Below are 18,688 nucleotides of genomic sequence, written 5' to 3' on the forward strand. Positions count from 1 at the left end.
TTGTGCTCCCCTCTTTCTGAGTGATGCATTTCAGTAAAAGGCTGTTGCTCCCTCGGTGGATGGTCGTGAAAGTCTTTCTTCAAAGACTCTGACCAGGACAAGTTCACGAGAAGAAGCTAGACGAGCCAGCTCATTGGCTAGGAAGTTATCCTTGCGAGGGACGTACATGACCTCAAAGTTGACGAAGCGTTGATCCAGTCTTCTCACTTCGTCGAGGTTGGGTCAGAGCACTGAAACTCCTTTTGCATCTGGTTCACGACTAGTAGCGAGTCCCCTATCACCAATAGTCGTTTAATTCCAAGTGTGGAGGCTGCTAGCATTCCGGACAAGAAGCCCTCATATTCAAAAGTGTTATTAGTGGCTGGAAAATATAATTGAACTACTACCTGAGGATGTCTCCAATAGGTGAGGTTCAAACCACTCAAGCCCTGACTCCCTTTAGTGTGAACGACCTGTCAAAGTGGATGGTCTAGTGTTCGTCTACCTCTGGTCGCTGTATAGGCTCGGGCTCGAAAGATGACCTGTCGGCTACAAAATCGGCCAACGTCTGGGACTTGATAGACGTTCGGGGGATGAATTAGAGATCGAATCCCTCGAGTTCTACTACCCACTTTGTTGTTCTTCCTATCGCATCTCTATTATAGAGAATTTCCCTAATTGGGAACAAGGAAATCACCTTAATTCTGTGAGCCTGAAAGTAGTGTATGAGCTTGTGAGAAGCTATTAGGATGGCGTATAGCAGTTTCTGAGCCTGTGGGTATCGAGCCTTCGCATCATGCAGGACCTCACTGACATAATATACTGGTCGATGGAGACCTACCCACTCGACGACCAGGACTGCGCTCACGACCTGTGGTGTTGAGGCAACATAGAGCAAAAGCTCCTCGTTGGGTCGAGGCGCGGTCAGTACGGGAGGGAGAGGAGAGGTACCTTTTGAGCTCTTGGAATGCCGCCTCTGCCTCCGGTGTCCACTAGAAGTGATCGTTTTTCTTTAGGAGTTTGAAGAGTGACAGTCCCTTCTCCCCTAACCTTAAAATGAACCTGCTCAAAGCAGCAATACATCCTGTTAGTTTTTGAACCTGTTTTAACCTGGTCGGAGATCTCATCTAGTCATTTGCCCTGATCTTTTTAGGATTCGCCTTTATCCCTCAATGAGACACGACGAGCAACTTTCCTGACAGAACCCTGAATGTACACTTCTTCGGGTTCAGCTTCATGTGGTACTTCCAAAGATTGTGAACGTTTCTTGAAGGTCTACGACCAGGTCTATCTTGGTCCTGCTTTTGACGACCACACTATCCACGTATGCCTCAATGTTTCTTCCGAGCGGTGGTCGAAGAATGAGTTGAATACACCGTTGGTAAGTGGCACCAGCGCTTTTTAAGCCAAAAGACATTTTTACATAGCAAAAGACCCCCCAAATGGTGTAACAAAAGCCGTCTTTTCCTCATCTTTACTAAACATACTAATCTAATAGTACCCCGATCGAGCATCTACGAAACATAACAGATCACTGCCGGTCGTTGAATCAACTACCTGGTCGATTCGGGGTAGAAGGAAAATGTCCTTTGGGAACGCCTTGTTAAGGTCGGTGAAGTCGATACATATTCTTCACTTGCCATTATGCTTTCAGACCATGACTGGGTTAGCCAGCCATTTTGGGTACTGCACCTCCCGGATGAAGCCTGCTTCTAGGAGCTTGTCGATCTCCTGACGAAGCGCTTCCTTCCAGTCGGCTGTGAATTGATGCGTTTTTTGCTTTACTGGTCACGTGTCTAGTCGCATAGATAACTTTTGCTCGATCACATCCCTGGGGACTCTAGGCATATCAGACGGACTCCACATTTGCCTGAAGGAAGGTGATGAGCGTGAGTCCCTATTTGGGGTCCAATGCGACCCGTATCTGGACCGTCTTGGTCGGGTCGGTGTCGTCCAGGCTCACTGCCTTGAGCCGATCGTCTGGGCTGGCGATGACATGGACCTTTATTGGTCGCCCAATAGGATCACAAGTCACAGGTTGTGATCCAGGTGTCAGCTCGTCCATGTCGAGGCTCCTCTTGTCGCAGTGCTTGGCCATTTTGGTGTTGCCAACAATGGTGATGACCCCTGCTGGCCCAGGGATTTTGATCGCTTGGTATGTATAGTGGGAAATGGCCATGAACTGGGCCATTGATGGTCGTCTGAGGATCGCGTTATACGCGGTCCCGAAGTCACCCACATCGAATAGCACCCTTTCGGTTCTGAAGTTGTCCCGCGAGCCGAAGGTAATGGGCAGCTCGATTTGCCCTGAGGCTTAGCTGAAGAGCCCGGGGTGATCCCGAAGAAGGGTGGAGATGGCCTCAACAAGCTCCTTGGAATCTGTAGGGTGCCCAGCGCGTCGACGAAGAGGAGGTTGATCGAGCTCTCCCTGTCGATGAATACTCGGCCCAGTCGTATGTTTTGCACCGTGGGTTCGACCACGATGGGGTAGCGACCAGGGTGTCTGATGCACCCGGGGTGGTCGGCCTGGCTGAAAGTGAGCCGGACCTCCGACCACTTCATGGCTCGGATCCGATGTGGTCGCCCACCCACACCTCCCGGATCATCGACTTGTATTCCCTGTTAGAGGAATATGTCGCGGAACCTTCGAAGATGTGGTGGACCATGTGATCGGCCTGCTAGTATCCCAGTGCTGACTGGTCGAGGGCAGCCCCGTCCTTATCATCCTTGTTGTGCTTGTGCTTGCGCTCCCTAAGCTCCTTATCGATGATGCCTCGAATGACCTTGCACTCGGTTAGGTCGTGGGCGTCTGTACGGTGGATCGTGTAGTTGCCTTGGCCCTTTTTCCCGTCTTTCTTCTCGAAGTGCCGACATGTTAGGCCGGTTTGCTCGACCTCCAATACCTTGGGAGGTCCGGCTTTACGCTAGCTCTTCTTGTCCTTTCGGCTGACACCTTTAGAAGAGGCGGGCTGGTCGGAAGCAGGTTGCGGCCTGGTGTCAATCTGCCACTCTCGGGCCTCGGCAGCCTACGCCGCACTTGTCTGCGAGCTCGAAGAGCTCAGTTGTGCTTTGGATTACCTGGGTGGCCAGCTTCTCGATGATTTTCTTGGTCTTTGACCCCCCGCTTGAACATTATGATCATAGATTCTCCCGTAATCATTGGAATGGTGTTCCGACGTTCGGTGAAACGCCATATGAAGTCTCACAGCCACTCTCCTTGTCGCTGCCAGACCTGATATAGGTCATCCTCGAACCTGGTCAGGCGTAGGTCCCCTAGAAGTTGACGATGAACTGGTCGCACAGGTCCTCCCAGGAGTGAACCGACCTGTGGGGGGTTCATCAGCCAGGACCAGGTGGAACCAGTCACGACAGGAGGGAAGTAGTTGGCCATGACCTTCCCATGACCTCCCACACCCTGCACTATGGTGGTGTAGATTTGCAGGAACTCCTCTGGGTTGGTCAAGCCGTCATTCTTCTCGGCTAGGACCAGCCAGAACTTGTCCTGACAGCGCACCTCCCGTAACCGGGTGGATATGGCATTGCACCATGTCCCGTAACGGGGAGCCACTCATTGTTAGGCGGTGGCACGCACCCGTGGGGAGAGACGGTGGTCTCAGGGTCCCGGTGACGGGGTGGAGTCATCCGATGCCTCCCTACGGGAGGAAGGCGTGCGCTAGGTCTAATTGCCCCCTTTCTGCTCCCACCTAGCCTGATCCTCCTGCTCTTTAGTGGCCACCTGGCTCTGGATCACCCCATGGAGGTCACGTTAGTGCAGAGAGTCGTGCAGGTCGGAAGGTTGGTTGTTCCGACGTGGTGGTGTCCACGAGTACCCCTTGTGGTTGAGGAAGCACGTGACTTATTCCACCGTGGGCCCTACCATGACCCTTGGCAACCGTGACCCTCACCGGCCTTTGCTATGGGTGCGGTGTATGTTGACGCAGTCTTGCGTCCGACGGTCTCAGCCAGGAGGGTGAGATCACGCAGCCACGGTGCCACAGGTGAGCCCTCCGGTATAAGTACTAGTGGGTGGCTAAGGAGCACTCGTAGGGTCTGTAGGTTCCGTGTCGGCGTCATGGTCTTGTAGTTGAGACGTTGGGTGCGAAGTGGTGATAAGTCGCGAGGGGGGAGCCCCCGACGCTTGTGAGGTGCAATGGCCTAGGTGATGACGCCGCCGTAGACTGCACCCTGTGCAGGGGCTCCTCGGGACGACGCTAGAGATGCGGGGGCTATCCTGAAGCACCTGCCTATCTGGCACAGGACTGATTTTCCTTTGGGCGTATAGCCGGGGGTTCGCCACCGGTGCTTGGGACATGAGGGCCTTTAGTGCTCCATGCTGCATGTTCTGCCATGCAAATGTCGCGTTGGGTCTCGGAGCTACCGAACTCCGTCTCGGTATCCCATGCCTGGAGCACACCGGGTTCATCTAGGTGGTACCCATGACGAAGACCTCGCGAAGGCCGGGGTCCTTAGAACGGAACTCAGCGGTTGTCGTGGATCTAGCCACGGGTAACCTCATCAAGTTTTCAAACTTGATGAAACAACAAAAACGTGTCCCCTACCTGGCGCGGCAAATGTTGGGGGTTAGTGCCTGACAATGATTTTGGGGTATGCTAGACAGTGGGTGCGTGAACGGCGTTTCAAGAATCAATGTGCGTGCGTACAATGGACTCAGGGACATAGGGAGTTATACAGGTTCATGCCTCTCGGATGATAATAGCCATCGTTCTATATGTTATGTTATGGAGGATCCCAATAGGTTACAGAGGTCGTTCTAGCTGGCTGCCAGACTTGATCTCCCTCTTTACAAACGGGGTTATCATCCCTTTATATAGTATAGAGGAGGAGAACTTACGTGTGTGTCCAAACAGAAGACCCTGCTCATTCTAATATCTAACTCAAGCCATCATTACGGAGGACCATTCCCGACCACTTGCTTGATCGGCCTGGTGACAACATCCCGTCCATTGTGCGGCGCCGTGTTGACATGCAAAAGTCCCACTCTGTAGCATTTAATGCTACGAGATGGGACAAGGCCCCTCTACACCGTCTATGACTTCACCCACTAGAGTTGAAGCCTGGGGAAGAAAAACACTTGAGTAGATCTCAATAAATGCGATTAGACATGTTATGTCAGATCCGGCCCTGCGACCAGGTGAGGTCGGTAGTGGGTTTATGTGAAGGTGTTGGGAAACTGGTTGCGTATGCCTCGTACTGGTCGTGGGAACCATATCCTGCTCGTACGATCGACCAGATTTAGAAAATATACACATCTAGCCGTTATATACCTCACGGGGCCCGTTTGCAAGGGTACCCCTTTACCCAATACACCGACACCCCCTCTCATCTCCTCACCTGTGCAAGAGCAGCATCAGGTGGATAGGGAACATCTCCCATCTGCTAGATGTGGGGAGCAAGAGATGGTAAATAGGGACCCTACAAAAATAGAGAGTTGGATAGGGAACTGGTTGGAGAGATTTTTTGGTCATTTTTGCTAAAATTTAGGATAGGGAGGGGAGTAGGGAGCTGATTGGAGTTGCTCTAATCTCTGATGGATTTAAAATCTTGGAGTCAGAGATGTGTCCATTCATGACTTGCATCAGGTAGAATGACTGTCTTCTGCTATTCATATCTTGTTTTGAGAGCTAGCCATAGAGTGCTCGGATTTTCTTCCATCAGATACTCAGATTTGATATCTTGATAGATATTGTGCCTTATTAAGTATAAAGCTCCATATTCTAACTTATCTGTTAGCGGTGAGTCTCCCTCTTGAGGTGGTCGGAGTACCGCTACTATTTCGCAGGATGCAAGGCTGATCTTGACGGCCATAGCCCATGTTGGATAATTGTGACCACCGTCAATTGCGAATTCATCAAACTCTTTATCGGTCATCTTGATCTACATGGATTTAAACCATAGACTTGATTAATTTACTTTAGGTAAATTAAAAATAATTATGGTAACGTTGTAATAGTGATGCAAATTTTGTAAAGTCAAGTTGAGACTTGAAGTACATAATGTAGACCTCAAATTATGTAGCTAACACGTTGAAGATAATAAACAAATATGATGTAGATCTTGCAGTAGTAGGAGGTATAATCTGATATTTGCCAGTAGATACATGTGTTCCTATTACCTTATGTTATGCTAAGTAGAATATTTGGAAGAACACATTGAAGGTAATTATTAAGTTAAGATGATAAAATATAGACCTCGCAGTAATGGTGGATAATCTGTAAATATACAGTAGATTCTATAGTTCCATTACCTTGCGTTTCACAAATATTAAATTGAGGTAATCACTTAACTTGATTTTGCATTTTAATTCTACTTGAATTAAGCACTTTGGGGCATAATAACTCTTTGGGCTTAATTAAGGTGAATTAATATGTAATTCTGTAAGAAAATAATCTCAATTGCAAAATTAACATGGTCGTTAATATAATTGTATGTTATAGGGATTGAATAAAACAAACACATTGAATTTTCCAGAAAAACATTGTCTGGAATGTAAAGTTATAATAGAAAGTATAATGTTAAAGTCTAGGACTTAAAACAGAAAAGTACAATACTAGTAATTTTATTTAATGGATTGGATAGTTATTTTGATGAAACCCAAGAAGTTTATTTAAAAACAACCAGAAACAGTGGATCCTGGCCTTTGGACCGAGATAGCTTGGGTTAAGGCCCATTCAGCCTTTGGGCCCAATGTTACAAGAAATAATAATTTTCAAATGCAAGTATATATTATTGGGAATGCGGGGACACATACACATAGAACATGACTCAGATCCAGTTCTCATAGAGCCTGGAATTGTGTATTTACAAAAGTACATAAATAGTACAATTATAAATAATATGCATAGGCTTTTATAAAAATTATACTAAGCAGTACTATTTTTGGACTATTATGCGAATTTATTAAAAACCCAAAGGGTTAAATGCAAAATAGTCAGCCTCATGTGATTGAATCAGGCTAAAAACAACCTCGGCCGAAGCCCTTATGGCCTTTTCCAGCCCAACTCAACAGGTGGGGGTGTGTGAGCCAAGCAAACATGGGCCTCAGCCCAGGTGGCCTTCCGGCCCAAGGCCCAGGCGAGTGCGCCCCCTCCCCCGCACCGTATAAAAGGGATGAGGCAGTGGTTATGGTTCCATTCGCCCCCTCTCACATACCAGGCACTGTTGCCGATTTGGGCGATCAACACGTTTGATCGCCTTAGTCACCGTGCACCGGAGCCGAAGAGCCAGAGCCAGAGGCGTGGAGGCAGAGACCTTCGGGGAAGCAGAGGAGGGTGTCACTGCTGTTGACTCGGTGAAGAAGGGTGGCACACCACAGCAGGCCGCTATCGTACCGAGGATGGAGGTCGAGTGCACCGAAGTGGCCTCCGCCTGGCTGGATTCGCGCTCCAGTCACGGTGAAGGAGGTCACCGTGCCACCGGTGGGGAGGCGTGGGCTAGCATCGAGGCCAAAGTCCACATCGGTGACGGGATGGTCTAGGCCGAGGCTGGTCGCATCGCGTAGGAGGTTCCGGCATAGAGGAGGCATGGCCCGTGTTGGAGAAGGGAGGGAGGCCGCCACTTCGTTGCCGTCCGGAGGTATCGCCATGGAGTCGAAGGTGCTTGTGGTTGTGCAGGCGCACCACCGTGGAGGCGATGCACCCAGGGCGGCTTAGCCCGATTGGTGGAGACGCAACATTCAGCGACATTGAGGATGGGAGCCTCGGCGCAGTGACGGCCACCAGTGGAGGTGTTGGTTCGGCCGTGCATACGGTCGGGCTCCAGGTGAACAACGCGGGGGCCATGGTGGGATACCAGCCAAGGGCGCACAAAGGCGTCTGAGGGTAGATGGCAGTGCCGTCGTCTGCTGTGGTCGGTGTGCGGCTTGGTCCAGTGTTGTTCGCGCTGACACGAGGATGATAGATGGGGCGAGGACCACATCGATGATGTCCCTAGAAGAAGCATCCACGATTGTTGTTGAAGTAGCGTCCATGGTGTCCGTGACCAAGGAGGAAGCGATAGCCATGTCGTCCTCTGTCATGGTGGAAGTGGCGCCTACGACAGCTATGTCCTTAGGCGAACGGAAGACCACGACAATGGTGCAGCGCGGATGGCAACGGTGTCCATGGTGCAAATCGTGAAGAAGAGCAGCGGCAATCGAAGATAAGTTCCTTCTTGCCATTGCTTCTCACCATCCAATGGATCTTCTTCTTTCTTCTGTTCTTGATCAAACTTGGTAGAGCGCGTGTCTGATAATGTATTACAACTAAGATTGTAATGTAAAGTAGAGAGACAACAATGATTTAACCGTTGGTTTTCTCGTTGATAGATGTAGATATTTATACACGATGAGCAGCTACGTTCGTGTCCGTTTGAGAGACATATCTGCTAAACACGTAGCTATTACTTAAAGAATACAACTAGATAGCTTTGATCACTTTGATTTGTAACACCTCTATTTCTCTCCCTCTCTTTGTTTTTGGGCAAGCTTGCGTGAGAGAGGTCAGGACGCTTCGGAATTCAGCTCCACAACCCTCCTCTCTCACTCTTAAATTTTGCTGCCTCGAGGACTGGAATATCACCCTAGAAAAACTGCGATAGTACCCAACTACCTATCAAGCAAAAAATGGACGCACTTAGTTTTGATTTCTGAAAAAAAAAATGCAAATCCGTGTATTCCATTTAGCAGGTTACATTTCTGTTTTGAAAAAAAAAATACAACTTACAATTAGTGAAATGTAAAAGGCAATTTTTTATTGTGGTATGATACAATGTACCAGTGCAAATCTACATGGTGAGAATTTTTTATGTAATTAAAATGTTCCGCTCACTCATGGAGATGTGAAGTTATCACTAGAGATAGAGTTAGAGGACTGAAGGATGCGAAACCAAGACGAGTAAATTATCTATCCTTTGCAATAAAAGATGAATTCATTCTTGCTTATTCTCGAAGATGTCATGACATTTAGCGGCTTAGACAATGCGCATAATAACGAGTTGTGCATACATCTGGAAAGACATCAATATCTCTTCATATACAAAGTTCAAAAGTTTGATGAGTACATTTTTGCTGACCATAGATGTCTACTGTGAGCTGTGCATATGTGTGAACGCTTATCTTTATATCATTTGATACAAAATTTCAAAAGTTTGACGTGAGCTTCTTGACGTGGTTTGAACATTTTTCTAGCTCATGCAGACACCATGATATCAAGTAGAGAACTAGAGACGGTGGAGGCACGTATTAAAACATAATCGCCAAAAAGATTATAGTTATCTCATAAAATAAAAGACTTGGAATCCGTGTGAGATGCCAATAAAATAACGTAAAGTGCTAACTAATTTTTATAGATATAAAATGTATTTATGGTATATCTAGAACCGGCGGCTGCATGAGTCGATGATCTATGTGTGATTTCCTGGTGTGAACGACAACATCAAAATAAATACGTTCAAACACAGTCGGAAGTTTGTTAAGATAGTGACGTGAACGAATACACAAATTAAAAAGATATAGATAGCTGATACGAAATGCTAACATTTTAATAATATCAATCACAACAACAACCTTCTAATAAAATCACTAAATAATCAGAATAAAATGCAAGAGAGAGCTTATCTATTTCTTATACTCCATCACCAATGTGATCATCGTGAACCAAGAGAGAAAAGAGAACCCCACTATATAAAAAAAAAACCCGCAAAAAATGTAGAGGGGAAACAGAAAAACCCTAAAACTCCAAGACACTAGAAACAAAAACCCACAAGAAAAAGAGTGCTCTTTTGCACTTTGCCCCCGGAACACCAGCAGCCTCTCGAGGTCGCCCCTCCCTTCCCCTATTTCTTCACCTCCCTCCCCCTTCTCCCCCTTCTTCCTTGCTTCTCTCCTCCTGTGAGGATATCTTTCCTCTATCCCATCCACCTCACGAGGAATCCGCACTCGCTTTTGCTTCGCGATTTATTGCTTAGGGTTCTTGCTGTGTGGTGGGAGCAGTAGTGCACAAGAGCAAGCTGTTCTTGTGTGTGTGGTTCTATGCCTGCTTGCTTGGCGAGGGGACGACGAGGAGTTGTGGGAGTTCAGGGGTGTAGGTAGCGCCATTGCTGAGGCGGCGCGGGGAAGATCCAGCGATGTCGGAGGCCGACCGGATACGCCTCCGCGCGGCGGCGCTGGCGCTGCACGACGACGGGGTAAGGGACAAGCCGGACGCCAAGGCGAACGTCTTCGCGGATCTTGGCTCGCCGGTGTCGCCGCTGCAGCCGCGGGCGAGCGTGGCGACGTCCTCGTCGTCGTCCTCCGGGTCGGCCAAGTCGCCTGCGCCGTCGAATGCTGGGATGGCGGGCGGAAGGAGCCATTCCGGCGAGCTGGTGGCGGAGAGCAACCCGCCGCGGCTGCCGGGGCACGGGCACCGACGGTGCGGATCTGGGCCGTTGATATTCTCTGGCGGAAGCAGCGGGGGGAGCGGCGGCGGCGGCGGCGGCGGCGGCGGGGACCGTGGGAGCACGGCGAGCTCGCCGATGCTGAATGCGCTCCCCGCCGGGAACATCTGCCTGTCCGGGCGCGTCCCGGGGCCAGCGGCCGCTCCGCCCCCGCCGCGCTCCCGCCCGGACGTGCTCGGATCCGGCACCGGCCACTATGGCCACGGGAGCATCATGCGCGGCGCCGGCATGGCCCCGGCCAGGAGCAGCATTGACGCCTCGTCGTTCCTCGGGCACTCCTCGAGGTCACCGGCAAGCTCCCCCGGGAGCAGCGGGAGCCTCCAGGACGTGACCCGCTTGGGGAACGAGTGCTACAAGAAGGGCAAGTTCGCGGAGGCGCTGCGCCACTACGACCGCGCCATGGCGCTGTGCCCCGAGAGCGCCGCGTGCCGCGGCAACCGAGCCGCCGCGCTCATAGGACTCGGGCGGCTCGCCGCCGCGCTCCGCGAATGCGAGGAGGCCGTCCGGCTCGACCCGGGCAGCGGCCGCGCCCACAGCCGCGTCGCTGGCGTCTGCCTCCGGTGAGCTTCCTGGGCTCCTCTCTTTGCCCTCATGCCCCTACCATTGCGCTGCAACCTGTACTAGATTCCAAGCTGATGCATCATAGATCCCTAGTCCCTGCTTCGATATTTATCTCGAGAGTTCATGGTTTCATTTGCATGTTGCTGTTGCTTTCTTGGTTGGCTTTCCCTGTGAGCGAGAGCAGGGGGAAAGCAACATGAGTGTTGCGCCTTTCGTTTTTCCTTTCCATTTAGGCGGTCGGATTTTGATCTGGGATTGCTAATGCTTGATGTGCTACACTTGATCTTCACTGTGAATATTCATTTTATTCGTCCCAAAGGATGAAAAAAATTGATCTTTTTGGCAGCACCAGGAGCCCAGTTATTTTGTTGATTGACCTGTATGTGAGGAAAGCTACAACCTTGTCTTACTTTGGTTGTTGGCCATGGGGTAACATTGGCGTTAAAGTGGTTCCCATCACACAATGCTGGTGGAAGGGGTGGTTGCTTAGCTGTACTCTGTAAGGTTGCTTAGTGGCGATTTCATTAGGTTCATTAGATTTAGACCACACAATGCTGATGCATCCTGAATTTCTGTTCTTAATTTTGTTTAAACTGTAAATTGTCCTGGCTCTCTCCTGGAATTAGTCATTCAATATTCAGACAGACAGACTGCATGCTATAATTCTTTGGATTGTTTCTGAGATGCCGTGAGGCTTGCATTGTTGCAGGTTGGGGATGATTTACAAGGCACGGAGGCACTTCACCCAGGCGGGTCATCTTCAGCAGTCCGACCCTGCTGAGTGGCAGAAGCTGCAGGAGGTGGAGATGCATCTGGGAAGATGCACAGATGCAAGGAAAATTGGGGATTGGAAAAGCGCGTTGAGGGAAGCTGATGCTGCCATTGCAGCTGGTGCTGACTCCTCTCAGTTGGTAATGACTTCCTCACAGCTTATGTTTTTGATGGAATTTTGAAAATGTTGCTATATTGTTTTTTCATTGTGGAATTCATACTGATGCCGTGCTTTCCATGCAGCTTCTTGCCTTGAGGTCAGAAGCACTTCTCCAGCTTCACAAGCTGGAGGAGGCTCACTCAACTCTTGCATGCCTGCTGAAATTGGAGAGTGCTCCGTCATCTTTGACGGCAGAAAAACTCTCAGGCATGCTCGCTGAGTCATACGTACATATTGTCCGAGCTCAGGTTGACATGGCACTGGGAAGGTGTGATTATCTAAACTTGATATAATACTCAATTTCCCACAATACTGGGTTAAAGCCTGTTAGCATTAAAAGTTATGATTGGTTTCTGCAGGTTCGATACTGCTGTTGCTGCAGCTGAGAAGGCTAGAGATCTTGATCCAGGGAATGCAGAAGTTGGGATGATTCTGAATAATGTGAGACTAGTTGCAGGAGCTCGAGCACAAGGAAATGACCTCTTTAAGGCCGCCAAGTTTTCTGATGCGTCTATAGCCTATGGCGAAGGGCTCAAGTATGATCCGTCAAATTCAGTGCTCCACTGCAATCGAGCGGCTTGCTGGTCGAAGCTAGAACGGTGGGACAAAGCTGTTGATGACTGTAATGAGGCACTAAGAATACAGCCAAATTATACAAAGGCTTTATTAAGGCGAGCTGCGTCCTATGCTAAGGTAAGCAATGGGCATGCATAGGGATGTTTTTGGCACTTTTCACTTACTGTTACATTGACCCTGTATACTTTTATTTAGCTTGAGCGTTGGGCTGATTGTGTGCGGGACTATGAGGTGCTTCGGAAAGAGCTTCCAAGTGATAAGGAGGTTGCGGAAGCTCTATTCCATGCCCAAATTGCCTTGAAGGCAACTCGTGGTGAGGATGTATCAAATATGAAGTTTGGAGGAGAGGTAGAGATAGTAACCAATGTAGAGCAACTCTGTGCTGCCATAAGTTCACCAGGTGAGTCGGTCTCTGCTACCTATCTCTATTGTAATTCACTAATTCTCTTATCAGTTGATAAATTCACTGGTTCAAAAATTATAATAAGTTGACTTTGTTTGTAGTATGTCAGAATTATCTGCTTTGCCTTGCCTACAATGCTTTTCGATTGTCGTATTCAATATACAAGATGATCTTAGCGAGATTTGCCACCCCTGTTTCTTCAGGGATATCTGTTGTCTACTTCATGTCGGCAATGAATCAGCAATGCACACAAATGACACCTTCGGTGGACATCCTTTGCACTGAATGCCCCTCAGTGAATTTTCTAAAGGTAAGCTACTCAATTAGTCAATATGTCTCTCTCCAAGAACTCTGTTAACCAGTTACAATCAGCAAGCTGTTCCAAATGACTAACAAGGATTCTCCTGTGTTCAAATGAACAGGTTAATGTCGACGACAGCCCTATGGTAGCAAAGGCAGAGAATGTGCGGATAGTCCCGACATTTAAGATCTACAAAGCCGGGGTGAGAGCAAAGGAGATGATCTGCCCTAGCTTGCATGTATTGCGCTACTCAGTGAGGCACTATGCTGTATCCAGTTCTTGAGAAGTTTAGAGTACCAGCACCCCAATTTCCCAATTTCGTTGATGAATAGTAGAGCTCCCCTTTCCCGTCAAACTTGCAACATTATCAACCTCCAAAGCATTCCACCAGCTGCATAATCATTCCTCGTTGAGCATGAGCATAATGAGCTAAGATTGGTATGTGGAAGAGCCTCCTCCCATATTCGCCCCCATTCCCCCATCTGTCTTTTTTTTCACCTTTTCCCGTTCATATGCCAACCTCATTCAATACTTTCATCTTTTGGGCTCTTTTCACCTCTTGCATTTGATACTCCATTTTGATTTACTTCATAGTAGTCCATAGGCCAGCACCCTGCTTCTCAAGAAAGGGGAGTGTTTGTTCGTAATGTTGTCTAGATTTAGCATACATCTTTTAGGGAGGAGAGAGAGGGGAGGGAGGTAGAGAGAGGGGTGTGATTTTCGTTACATGTACATACCTTATAGCAAAACATGAGAAATCCATTGGAAGATTGGTTCCCTGGAGAAAAGACGAGAAATGGTGGTAGCAGATTTTGGTGGTTGGGGTAAGGTACAGGGCTAGCTGTGATCTTCATTTCATTAGGGTCTTTAAAGAGAGTGGTTAACTGATGACGCAGAGAGGGTGGAGAGGGAAGGGTTGGTGTTCAATCGATGACGATATCGTTTTGCTGCTGCTTCTGCTGGTTTGTGGTGCCTGATACCATATGCTACCATTTCTATGAATAAAACATTCCAACATTCATTCGTTTTTCTGTTCGTTTTTACCCTGTTAATCATTATATTCTCTGCTCTTTGTTCTTGTTCTTGATCTTATTGTGATGATGGTGGTGATGATATCCTTTTCCCGCATTTGCCAGTGTCTGCTCTAGCTAGGATTATTGCACAGGTGCATGGGTAAATCTCACTTAGCAGGATTTGTAGGCACAACTGTTGTTTCATCAGGTTTGCGTGTTGTGTTTATGGCTTCGATTTTATTAGCTAGCTGGCATGTGGAAAAAATCGGAGTTCTTGGGAGAGAAAAAGATGGCATCAACAGCAACATTGGTGACCAGTGCTGCCTGTGGTTTGGTTGTGTGGCAACTGGCAGTAGAGAAAACAGATGATCAAACAATGCGTGTTGTTGGATTAGCACTCTGAGGTTTAATTTAATTCATAAATAATTTATGAGCATAAATTGATAAACTAGTATATTTATCTTATCAAAGTCTAATCTAATCATATATATAAAAGTACTATATATATATTTAGATCTACTATATTTGAAATTAAAAATTGTATGAAATAAAATACAAGTAATATAGTTTTTGCACACTAGGCCTGTGCTGTAAAGGTTGTTGAAGATGTTGGTTGTACTGTGTTAATAGTACGATTGATTTTGCTGATAATGTGTTGAATTTGTTGATGATGACAACGGTAACGACTAAGTGATAATGAAGATGAGTTGTGGTGAAAAACTTAAGTAGTCGTACAGAGTGTTTTTTAAAAACTTTATTCTTTTTTTTAGTGCAAGATCTTAAGAGCGAGTGTTTTGAAGACGTACTCTTTCAGTTGTCAACGTCGGGATGAAGTAGATTACAACAGCAGCACAATAGAAAGAGATAAAATTATAACTCTTATATAGACTTACGTAATGAGAGTATTTTTAATTTTAGGGCTATTCTTCATTAACAATCTATATTATTTATGTATCTAATGAGATGGGATCCTTGTATATATAGTGAGAAAACTCTACCTCTACCCCTATTAGCAATATAGTACTAATATACTAATAGAGGGTGAGTCTCAATATGGGTCATCTCTCCATAATATGGATCTTTAAGATTTATTAGGAATTATTTTATGGGTCAGTTCAAATAATTCTAACAATCTCTCACCAAATCTTAAAGTCTTATAGAGAATTGTCAGTTTTTCACTATTGTTTGATATACCAATGTTTCAGTAGAGACTGTTAAGTTGAATATTCACCTAGAACATCAAGTTGCACTCATTCACAACTTGAACAATAGATTATGTCTTGAATTGCAAGTTTTGTGCAAACAAGTTTGATAACTGATACTTGGCTGCTAGTAGGCTACCCAACGGATGGAGCATATAAGTCCTACTTCATGGTCTCTTTATGAGTTTACTAGAGATCACCCAAATATCATAGACTGTGACCAACAGTCAAACTTATATAGGTATGTTCTTTAAAAAATGTACTATAGGTCAATATCTTCGCTACTTAAAGTCAATAGAACACATTGAGACAATATCTAATAGATCTGTGAGAGTATTATATTTTCACTCGAGTGAGTCAAACAACAAAGTCGCTGTCCTTCAGTTAGACTAATAGCTTGTTCTTCTTATATCCTAATTTACAGGATCTTCGATCATATAGGTTGGGTTACCATTATGGTATAACTCATATGGCTCTCATATCAATCTCCTTCGATGCATTATTTATCGCATTCTGTGATAGTCTCTTTGTAAAGGGATCTGCCAGGTTCTTAGCTGTTTGGATATAATCTAAGCTTATCATTTTGGAGTTTCTAAATTTCTTAACAGACTTTAATCGTCTCTTTACATGCCTTAAGGATCTGTTATTATCTTTAGAACTGTTTACTTCGATAATAACCGTCTGATTATCACATTTCATAAAGATAATCGGTACCGGTTTCTCAACCACAGGTAAGTCCATCAACAACTCACGTATCCATTCTGCCTCAACAGTGGTTATATCTAATACAATGAGTTCTGCTTCCATAGTTGATCTTGTCAAGAGGGTCTGTTTGCAAGACCTCCATGAGACAGCAACACCACCTAGAGTGAATACATATCCACTTATGACATAAATCTCATCAGCATCAGATATCCAGTTTGAATCACTATAACCTTCCAATACTGATAGGTATCCAGAATAGTAAAGACCATAACTTATAGTACTAAGCAAATAGCGCATGACTCGCTCAAGCGCACGCCAATGTTCATCGCCTAGATTAGAAGTAAACCGACTTAATTTGCTCATAGCAAATAAGATGTTAGGCCTTGTAGCACTAGCTAAGTACATGAGTGACTCAATAATCTGAGAGTATCTCAGTTGGTTCTTGTCACTTTTCTTATTCTTTTGAAGTGTCACATTAGGATCATAAGGTGTTGGAGAAGGCTTGCTGTCCTGATAGCTAAAGTGTCTCAAGGCCTTCTTAACATAATAAGATTGTATAGGAGTAATCCTACTCTCTACTTTGATTAATTTGATATTTAAGATTATATCAGCCTTACCCAGATCTTTCATATCAAAGCTTTAAGATAAGAAAATTTTGATCTAATTAACCACATCAAGGTTTGTCATAAATATTAGTATGTCATCAATATACAAGCATAATAGCATAATATAACTCTCTCACCCCCCACTATGACGATAATACACACATTTATCTATCTCATTGACCGAAAAAATCTGCAGATGTTAAAGCTTTGTCGAACTTCTCATGCCATTGCTTAGTAGCTTGTTTAAGACCACACAACGATTTCAACAACTTACACACCATACCTTCTTGACCTTTTACTACAAACCCATCAAGTTGTTCCATATAAATTTTCTCATCCAACTCTTCATTAAGAGAATCTATCTTAATATCCATTTGATAAACGATAAGATCATGTGAGGCAACTAAGGAAAATAGCACTTGGATAGTAGTCAATCTCGCAACAGGTGAATAAGTGTCAAAGAAGTTTTCACCTTCCTTTTAGGTATAACCCTTGGCTATAAGTCAAGCTTTATACTTTTCAATAGTACCATCGGGCCTAAGTTTCTTCTTGAACACCCACTTGTAACCTACAAGTTTGCAACTATATGATCGTTCTGTGACCTCTCAAGTCTCGTTTGGGAGGATGGAATCTATTTCACTCCGAACAGCCTCCTTCCAGTAGTCTGCATCTGAAGATGCAAACGCTTCTAAATAGACTTGAGAGTGTCATCCACAATATACATAGTGAAATCATCATCAAAAGACTAAGTTAAGGATGATGATGTGGTGCCGATCTTGTGCATCACTCTCATCCTCCTCAGGATCTCGTGCATGTGTTTGTTCAGTAAACTCAAGAGGTGGAGTAGTTTCAAAAATTATCTCAGAAGATAGTCTAGACATGCTATTTAAATCTTTTATAGGAAATATGTGATCAAGAAATATTGCATCATGAGATTCCATCATTGTATCGACATGCACGTCAGGTACCTCCGATTTAACCACTAAAAACCTATATGTAATACTCCGATGAATATATCCTAGAAAGACATAATCCACTGTTTTAGGTACGAGCTTGCACTTTTTAGTTATTGGTATATTGACTTTTGTCAAGCATCCCTAAGTGCGCAAATAAGAAAGTGATGGTTTTCTCTCTTTCCATTCTTCATATGGAGTTTTCTACTTATCCTTGAGAGGAACTGACATGACATGAAGTCAACAAAGCATCTTTCCATCATACATTAGATAATCCCTTAGTGTCTAACATGACATTAACGAAGTCAGTGACGGTTCTTTCTTTCGGTAACCCCATTTGATTAGGGTGAATAGGGAGGTGTTCTCTCATAAATAATCACATGGTTCTCACAGAATAAGTCAAAATCACTAGAGAAATACTCTCCACACGATCCGACCTAATTCTTTTAATCTTTCTCTCTAGTTGATTCTCAATTTTTGCCTTATAGATTTTAAAGTGATCTAGAGCCTCATCTTTTGTTTTCAACAAATAAACATAGCAATATCTAGTCGCATCATCAATCAAAGTCATGAAATATCTTTTTTCACCTTTCATCAACACACTATTCATTTCACACAGATCTCAATGTATGAGTTTTAGAGGTACTAAATTTCTCTCCTAGATTGTCTTATGGGGCTTACGAGGTTGTTTTGATTGCACATAACTATGGTACTTAGAACATTTGAGCATGAAAAAATTAAAATTAAACTCATACTGAAAAGTCGAATCATGGAACCAAAATTCAAATGACATAACTGCGAATACTAAACACTAGTATTATCATTAGCATTGCCATAAAATATGGTTCACAGACTTATTACTGAAATCACAAAGGGAAAAACGAAACAAGCCTATGTACTCATAGTCTTTACCAATAAATTATCTGTGCTTTAAGTCTACTATTTTATTGGACTCGAACACCGCCTTAAACCCGTCTCTACAGAGAATGTAGCCGCTAACTAGATTTTTGTTCATTGTAGGGACATGC

The 18,688-nt window shown here is 45.5% G+C and overlaps 2 protein-coding genes across 2 annotated transcripts; one reads left to right on the plus strand and one right to left on the minus strand.

Moving 5' to 3' along the window:
* Window positions 1-1,876: 1,876 nt before the first annotated feature.
* LOC133884194 (uncharacterized) lies at window positions 1,877-2,541 on the minus strand. The gene is made up of 2 exons (XM_062323541.1): window positions 2,231-2,541; window positions 1,877-2,180 (listed from the first exon to the last, which is right to left on the minus strand). The coding sequence occupies exons 1-2, from the start codon at window positions 2,539-2,541 to the stop codon at window positions 1,877-1,879; spliced, it is 615 nt and encodes a 204-aa protein (XP_062179525.1).
* A 7,300-nt stretch (window positions 2,542-9,841) lies between these two features.
* LOC133915816 (TPR repeat-containing thioredoxin TTL1-like) lies at window positions 9,842-14,261 on the plus strand. Its single transcript, XM_062359149.1, has 7 exons — window positions 9,842-10,970; window positions 11,681-11,882; window positions 11,986-12,170; window positions 12,262-12,595; window positions 12,674-12,878; window positions 13,085-13,191; window positions 13,304-14,261. Exons 1-7 carry the CDS (start codon window positions 10,102-10,104, stop codon window positions 13,463-13,465), a joined length of 2,064 nt encoding a protein of 687 aa, XP_062215133.1. The 5' UTR covers window positions 9,842-10,101; the 3' UTR covers window positions 13,466-14,261.
* The last annotated feature ends 4,427 nt before the right edge of the window (window positions 14,262-18,688 follow it).

Source organism: Phragmites australis, chromosome 1 (assembly GCF_958298935.1).
Source record: "Phragmites australis chromosome 1, lpPhrAust1.1, whole genome shotgun sequence".
Lineage (NCBI taxonomy): Eukaryota > Viridiplantae > Streptophyta > Magnoliopsida > Poales > Poaceae > Phragmites > Phragmites australis.

What these genes read in the sequence shown, in the direction of transcription:
- LOC133884194 (XM_062323541.1), bottom strand. Translation starts at nt 2,541, where the DNA reads ATGAAGTGGTCGGAGGTCCGGCTCACTTTCAGCCAGGCCGACCACCCC. An exon ending in ACAACTTCAGAACCGAAAGG is followed by an intron (nt 2,181 to 2,230) that starts GTGCTATTCGAT and finishes CGCGATCCTCAG; the next exon opens with ACGACCATCAATGGCCCAGT.
- LOC133915816 (XM_062359149.1), top strand. Translation starts at nt 10,102, where the DNA reads ATGTCGGAGGCCGACCGGATACGCCTCCGCGCGGCGGCGCTGGCGCTG. An exon ending in GAGCTGCGTCCTATGCTAAG is followed by an intron (nt 12,596 to 12,673) that starts GTAAGCAATGGG and finishes ACTTTTATTTAG; the next exon opens with CTTGAGCGTTGGGCTGATTG. An exon ending in TGCTGCCATAAGTTCACCAG is followed by an intron (nt 12,879 to 13,084) that starts GTGAGTCGGTCT and finishes CTGTTTCTTCAG; the next exon opens with GGATATCTGTTGTCTACTTC.